The 8,188-nt window shown below is 43.3% G+C and overlaps 1 protein-coding gene across 2 annotated transcripts; it reads right to left on the bottom strand.

The window, feature by feature from the left end:
- Positions 1-839: 839 nt before the first annotated feature.
- Positions 840-5,930, bottom strand: LOC121861074. 2 transcript variants are annotated; one of them, XM_042358618.1, is made up of 2 exons: positions 5,389-5,930; positions 840-3,812 (listed from the first exon to the last, which is right to left on the bottom strand). In XM_042358618.1, exon 2 carries the CDS (start codon positions 3,808-3,810, stop codon positions 1,243-1,245), a length of 2,568 nt encoding a protein of 855 aa, XP_042214552.1. In that variant the 5' UTR covers positions 3,811-3,812; positions 5,389-5,930; the 3' UTR covers positions 840-1,242. The 2 variants fall into 2 exon arrangements, with proteins under 2 accessions (XP_042214552.1, XP_042214551.1); XM_042358617.1 differs by having other exon boundaries at positions 5,384-5,930.
- Positions 5,931-8,188: the final 2,258 nt, after the last annotated feature.

The raw sequence follows: 8,188 nt of genomic DNA on the forward strand, positions 1-8,188 counted from the left end.
CTGGGTGTGTTGATCTTTTTCTGTACTCATTGTCCAGTTTTAGCTCATGGATGCTGTCATCACCCAGAGCTCAGTATCGAAGGATTCAAATCATACAAAACAAACTAGTTAATATTTCTGTAAGAGGCATTGTATTGTATTCCAAGACAGAATTGCATGTCTAATAAGTAGACTGTGGCAGTAAATTTATCCAATAAATATGTCAGAAATGGACCAATATGACAGGATAGAACATCTTTATTAATTACAGTGGCTATTAAGACTTCAGAAATGTCTGGTGTTTGCTCTACAGTTCCTGTCTCCAGTGAGAATACTGTACTGTAGTTACATACTGTAGTGTAGTGTAGTGTTCTATATTAATTATTTAGTTTTCATGTTATTTAAATTTCAGAATATACACAAATAAAAATTATAGGCGGCGAGTGATCAGCGTTACCAAAGTATTTTTTTCACTGTTACTTGTACACAAAATAGTTCATACAGAATATGCAAAAAATGAAAATACAAAATTGTATCATAAGGTCAAAAACATAAAGGGAATAAACATTTCTTCACGAGTGAGAGCACACAGTTAGGGGGGCGTTAGGGCTACCATTTTTTTCTTGAGAATACAGTATTACTGGTGTGAGATTTCAGAAAGTTTATAATTGCGTGTGTAGTTGTATTAATGTCAGTGTGTTTTGTTTCCTGTATACTTCTGTAGTGATGCCATCCTACCCAAGTGTTTGAGAGAAATAATGTTACATTATATGCAGATATAAAACCTGGGTGTAGGTGATAGCAAAAGTTGTTGTGCCTTTACAAAATCACTTACTTGAAGGAGGAAAAGATGTTCAAGATAAGATTTTTATCATTTTATTATAAAATATGCACGGTACAATACTTGTCTTCAATAACAAAATACTGCAGTACTGTACACGTGTTTCTATCCTACAAATAAATACAATTTCATTTGGTGTAATGTGTGGCAAGGTATCCACAGCTGACTGACATCAGGTGCTAGCAGGAACACCACAACACCACTGTTACCAGCAACTGAAGGGGAATTGGAAGACCGTAATCTAAAACAACCATTGGTAGTTTAATCTACTAACAATCAACAGATGTCCTGCCATAGCAGTTGTGGAGTACCATTAACATACAGTACAGTACAATATAGATTTAGTGTTTCTAATTATTTCTTCACTACACTGGTGTCATTTATACTGTCTTTTACACTACACTCTGAAGCTCACTGTGAGGCTAACGATGGTAGCCATAGCGATGACTGTGTGTGTCCACAAATTTGCTGGCATCTCCAATCTTTGGTGCCTTGATTGACAAGTTATCGTTACCCCTTTTATGCACTTTGACCATATCAGCGAGGAGGAAGATATCGAAGAGTTTCCGGTTTTTATCCACTTCGACATGAGAGTAATCGTGGCCGTACCCTCCGTAACCATAGTCATTACTGGCATACGGTATTTCGGCATAAGAACTGCGCTCACGTGGTTTGGTGTGGTCCACGGTGGGTCTCGGAGCTACAGAGGGAGCCACTTGGACATTATCTACTAGAGTATTTAGTCTTGCTTTGATCAACTGTTTCAGGAGTGCAGGAGGCAAGCTGGTTAATTTTGAGGGGTAAATCTTTGGTGAGGTGGTTGCTGAGGCTACTAAGTCCTCTTGTGGGTTGAGAGTGTCAACAAAGCCGGTGTCCATTCTCGACCTGGCTTGTGGAAATGTTTGTTGCTGGGTTCTTGCAAATCTAAACTGGGGCTTGTCGTTCATTTGTCTCCTGAGTGTCTCCTTGACTCCTGGAGATAGATTATACAGGATGGATGGGAGAGGCTCCCCTCCAACTCTAGAAGAGGCCTGGTTGGGGTTTTGGGACGTAACTGCAAACTGAGCTGGTTGTGTGTGCTGATAATGAATGGGTTTAGGGAGTGGTATAGTTACTGAGCCAAATAGATCATTGGGACCTTGACGTGCTTGTTGCTGCACCACCAGATTGACAAACTCAGGGTCTGATGGGTTGGGTGCAAGTTGTGGCTGCTGTACTACTTGTTGCTGTTCTTCGGGGTAACCGATCAGACGAGACAACATACTAGATATCGTGGCACCAAATCCCCCTTCTGAAGTTTGTGTTGCAGGTTGTACAACAGGATTTGCTACAGACTGAACTAAAGGCTGTGGAATGGACGAGGAAGTTCTATACTGCGCTAATGGATTTACTATAGGATTATTTGAAGGTTGTTGTTGGAGAGCCTGCAGCAGGGACTGATGGAAAGAATTTATACCACGATGATGTTGAGTTGGGGCCACTGTTTGCGACACAATGGGCTGGGTTGTGGTAGGGAGTTTGGCGTTCCTTTCACCAGTTAAGAAGGACATTATTTGTTGTCCTCTGTGGGTATTTTGTACCTTTTCATTATGTTGTGGCAGGATATTAGTGCGTATAGTTGGTCTGGGTTCACTTGCAGCTTGGTTTGCTGTTTGCTCCGCTACTGCTATGATGTTCTGAATATTGAGTGGCTGGCTTGGGTCAGGGGTGATGTGAATGTTGCCGTCTTCATCGGTGTGCACAATCATTCCATCAGTTCGCTGTGGACCTGAGTGGGTGGAAGGATGTGCACTCTTGGTCACTTGTTTCCGAGGCACAGCAGATCCTCTTTGATCGCCAACACTGATGCTGCTAGCCACATTTGGGAATGTGAAAGGATTGGCCCGAGTGGGCCCATTCTTATTAAGATTTGAGATAGACGCTAAACTCTTAGACGCTGTGGAAGTTGTAGTCGCATCTGGTGGTGAGGACAGAGGTGGAGATGGTTCTGCGCGCGAGGGAATAGTTGCTCCACCTGTTTGGCTGAAGAGCAACTCATTCACACTGTTGCTGTCGAGCTGTCCCAGAGAAGCTAAGATGTCATTCAGAGTGATAAGCTGCAATTCTCCATTTTCATCCTGCACCACATACACCTCTTCATTATCAGTGGTAGTCTTGGTGGGGCCTGTATGCCTCTGTGGTCGTTCAACAGCCGCATTATCACTTGCCGTGGTGCCTAACAGGAGTGGCACTCCCTGAGGCAGGGCAGGGTTGGTTTCTGGCAGTATTGAAGGAGGCAGAGGAGGGAGAGTCCTGCGAGTGGACCTGACAGAGGCAGCACCTTCATCAGGAGGCAGTATCAGGTCAGTCAACGTTTTCTCATCAAGGTGACCAAGTGAGTTAACAATATCATTAACACTAACAATGTGCTGCCGCCCTTGTTCATCCGTCACTAACAATAGTTCATCATTGTCAGGTGAGGCCTGTTGTATAGCAGTGGCTGTAGGGATTCTTGGTGGTGGTGGTGTGGTGGTTGACTGGGATGAATATGTTGTCCACTGCTCCAGGTCCTTCACTATGTGGTCATCAATGGTCTTGAAAACAGCCTCAATAAGTGTGGGGCGACGAGTGGCTGTCTCGCGTGCTGGCCTATCACCCAGCTCCTGCTGTGGTGTGTTCTGATCCATAAAGGCATGCCAAAGAACATCAAAGGTGCGTCGCTCAGCAACCTGAGAGGAATCACCTTCCTTTTCTGACACCGGTGCCAGTGGTTCCTTGTAGCTGGCATCTTCTGTATCTACATACACATAGTCAGGGTTGTCAAAAAACTGGTCACTGCTATCATCATAGTAGGCAGTGTTGTCATTCTCCATGAAGGGCCGTGGCTCAAGATATGGGGTCCTCTCGGGGGGAGCACCCATCACCGCTGCCCAAGTTAGTCCTCGTCCCTCTGGCTCCGCCTGCACTACCCATGCCGCCCACAACGCTGCAAGCACCCTTCCACACCACATGTCTGTGAGAAAAAAATGTCAGTATGAGCAACATTATCAGTTAATAGACTCACCAATTACCATCCATCACTCTTTGTTGTATTGGTTTTTTTATTAGGAATTATCATCCACCACTCTGGCCACTGCAACATACACTCATCATCCCATAATTTAAGTGTCATCCACAATCTTACTTAAAAATATCATCCACGTCATGATTAATTTACCATTAACCATATTCCTACTCGCTCTCTTCCTTTAAGGGATCTTATATGTGTAACTTTGTTCTTTTTATCACAAGATTCATGGAGTCTTACGAGTACATTCCTCCTTATAATGTACAGTCTCGTTCAAGATTCTTTGAACACTGCTGGAGACAACTGGCAACTCAAGGCCATTTGTTTACTATAGCACGTAGCAATAAAGCCCAACAAATTAAATTAAACAACGGGGAACTCAGTAACCGATCACTTTTGCATTTATTCATAATTTTTTACCTACTATAGTAAACAAACGGCCTTGAGTTGCCAGTTGTCTCCAGCAGTGTTCAAAGAATCTTGAACGAGACTGTACAGTACCATCAACCAAAACCCACACCATTTGTCATCATCGTCACTTCTCACATCCCTTACATAAAGCATTCATGTGTCTCAGCATTTTTTTTATACACTCAGCTGTTGTTGTTGTAACCCCCACATATACAAGACCACACACACCAAAGTACATCACCAAACACCAAACAAAACCTGAACACATAACACCTGATCAAACTAAATACTTCAAATTAAAACCGGAAAAACACCTGAACTACATAACACAAATAACACCAGTTAAGAATTTTATAAAATCACCAATTAAAAGTTCAAGTCACCATACAACATCAGAAGGTCACCACAAGGAACACCGCTTTGTATATTTTCAGTGGTACGTGAATTCCCTTGTTTGTTTACATTCCAGCTTCTATGTTGATGACGACCATGACGACAACACTTAGGTTCTCTTTCATATACTCGTGTGTGTGTGTGTGTGATATCCAGAAGCGCCTGTCCTAGTGAAGCAGAGGATCAGCCATCCCTTAAATAGATTAGGGGGTTAAAGGGAGGGGAGGATCACTCGAGAAAGCAATAACAGCTAGACTGAAACCGTAAAAATCCTCCAGTAAATATATATGGTAACTAAACTTTAAGATAATATAAAGCTTTATTGTTGAATGTAAGTAAGTCGCGGAATTTTGGACAGTACCAGAATATTTTATATAGTTGCTCAGGCCATGACTCGTCTCAAAACTGGCTCGGGAAGGCAGACTGAATCTATTTCTTGTAACCGCGAATCGTTCTAGTCGAGCAGTCACAGATATGCTGGCTGCACCTGTACAAAGACAACAGGTATTGATCGGCAAACGGCGATTCAGATAGGATCTTTAAATTGAACCTTGTAATGTAAACAAATCGTATTTGGCTGGCCACAAAATACCCCCCCCCTCCCCGACTTTTAAGCGCCTTGTGTTTGACGCTAAATTTACTTGGAGATAATTCCTACACTTCCACCTTTTCCTAAACCTGTGTACTAGCCTGTTGTACACATGGTAACTGACCTTAGTTGTGGTGTGTTGCAGCTCAGGAAGGGCCGATCGCCCCTTGGTGTAGGTCAATGTAATCCTGGTGTCAATGAATAAACTTTTTGGTCTTTGGTATCCTGGTCAGTCCTTGGTATCCCACTTCAGTGATGCTTTTGAAGGTCCTGTCTACACGTATATGCAGGACATCTTGACCCCTTCGCCGATACAATATATTTGGCCGTTCAAGCACTGTACTGTACGTCCTGGGCTGTTTCTGGGAAGTAACACTCTATCACTAGGTACCTCACAATAGCGTCGTCACGTTCACAAGTTCATTAGATAATCGAGAAATATGTAAGTCCCGCGTGACGCTCAGCGGGTAGACAGCCCCTCACGAGGGTGCGATCTAAAGTGTGGTGAAGCTGCTTCACCGTGAGGTGGGTGGCGGAGCGCGGCTGAGCGTGAGAGCTCCTGCTGGTGGACTGAGGTTGTGCTGGGTGCCTGCCTGGATTGTGAGAGTGTGACCGGCAGTGTGTGTTGGCCGGTGTGGGGGAGCTCAACCTTCCCACCGCGAAGCTGGTACACTTCTGCTGCCTGCCCCTCCCCTACCTGTATCTCCCCCACCCGTACCTTCCCCACCTGCCCCTCCCCCACCCGTACCTCCCCCTCACAAAAGAGAAAGTTGCCTCGCACCTTTCTTGTGCATGTTTGTGTCTTGGTGTTTATTATGGGGTAAAAATGACCGTTGTGCGTTAAGTGGAGTGTTTGGTGGGCAACTGTGGCCTCCAGAGTTATCACCTTCTTGTGCCTGTCATCCACAACCTTTTGCTTTATTACATTCAGATTAACAGCTTAATTGTGATAAAATATATATAGATCAAATAATAATAATAAGACTCAAGCGATAACATCTACATACGGGTTACATGTGTGTGTGTGTGTGTGTCATGACGTATGCAGTTTGTGTAATCAGCTTTTGGTTGTTATTGGTTTTCTTTTCAACTTGTCACAGACTTCTCGTACACAATATTTATAATCACTATACACTGGCGGGGTGCGGGGTTATTCTTTTACATTTTAACATCACTTTATTGTTTAACTAATGGGTAAAATATGTTAGTTCACTTCAGATAATGTTAATTTTTCTTCTGGTAATTTAGAACAACTTTGACTCGTTACAACAGACTTAGGTTAAGGAATACATCTATTTGGCTTCCTTGTATCATAGAGGCCAGGCTTCATCAGACAAGGGTGAGAGACTGTGTACCTCGACCCAGGAAATGCAGGTGAAAGTTATTTTGTTTTGTTTTTCGAGATCAGTGAAATTTTGGGGAATTTGGTGAGAAGTCCTCCTGGAAACCTGTTCAACAATGAGTGAGTTTACAGCCCCCAATACCTGCCTTTCCTGACCTAACTGGTGTTGTTTTTCTTGCGTGAGAGTTATATTTTCAAGGGTGCCTTAACGCTCATAATGACAGGTACTAATCTGGCTTTGTTTTATAACTTAAGAACAGGAAGACAGAGGTGTTTGGGTGAGCTATTTACTGTGTAAGAGAACTGCAGAACAACTGGTAACGTCATCAGGAGGAAAACAACCCTGGCCTTCTCTTTGGTCACTATGCTGTGTAAAGTTAGGGCGTGAACCGGGAAGACGCGACCAAAGTGTAGTTGAGAGGACGGTGGTGCTGAAGGAGGCGAGAGTACTGTATGACATCACGCGAGGACAAAGACAAAAAAATCCAGCCTAGGAAGTAAAAAAATAAGTAAATAAAAATGAGAAAGATTTTATTGTTATTTTTGATGATTAGTTTATTTATTAATCTAGAATACGGACTTAATAAATACCTTAGTTGTTGAAGCGTAGTAATACATTAAAACATAGAACACAATTGTAAACCGTATCCTAAAACCAGTCGAGTAGGATGGGTGACGATTGGGTTATCTAAGAGCTAAAAATATACTCGTACAATACTGTGATGGGTAAAAAAGAAATCTGACCGCCTTAATTACTTCTCACAGACCTCAGTGCTTGTCTGCACCAAGTACGTGTGAAATCTTCTGTACAAAAACATACACTCGCGAGCTTATTATTGTAGAGAGCTTCATTATGTCACCACTAAATATTATCTTTTATTTTTAAACTTTTTGAATCACCCAATGTTTATATACGGGTTGGTTGTATATATCTCGGGATAGGGGGGAGCTTTAGGTCGTAGGTATAGAATTCTTAGTTTTTCTATTTACAGTTTTACTAAAGAATAAAATATCATAGTATCGTTCATATTCGGCTGGTAGAAAACTGTTATGGTGGTCACGTTAGGTGTGGAGGAATTCGTGGGGGTGGTATAGGCAGTGAGACGGGGCGCTACAGGGAGAAAGTCACCCAAGTAGGACAATTGTTGGTGGGAGTTGTCCTATCCTTCGCTTACCTCCACCCCCTTCCTTCCCATTTCTCTCCTTTCTCTTCCCTCCTTTCCCATCACCTCCCGTCGCCTCTTCCCCGTTTCTTTTAATTTCTTCTTTCATGTTTATCTTTTTGTTCATGCTATATCCCTCACCTTTATATCCGTGGTCATACGTTTTTCTTGCCGTCCATTCTCCACTGCCCCACCTGTGCCCCGCCCCGCCCCGCCCCGCCCATCCACCACTGCCCCAGGCGGAGAAGTACTGACCAGACAACAGAGGGTGACCGAGTTTCCGCCAGACGAGAAAGTTTTATGCTACTCTTGGGACGTTGACGTGTGTGGGGGGGTATGTGTACGTGTGTCGGCGGTATGTGTGTGTGTGTGTGGGGGTGGGGTATGTGTACGTGTGTGTGTATTTAAGTGCACATACGTTATC

Source organism: Homarus americanus, unplaced genomic scaffold, assembly GCF_018991925.1.
Source record: "Homarus americanus isolate GMGI-L3 unplaced genomic scaffold, GMGI_Hamer_2.0 scaffold52806, whole genome shotgun sequence".
NCBI classification, from domain to species: Eukaryota; Metazoa; Arthropoda; class Malacostraca; order Decapoda; family Nephropidae; genus Homarus; species Homarus americanus.

Excerpts from the sequence above, each read along its gene's own strand:
- LOC121861074 (XM_042358618.1), bottom strand. The coding sequence starts at position 3,810 with ATGTGGTGTGGAAGGGTGCTTGCAGCGTTGTGGGCGGCATGGGTAGTG.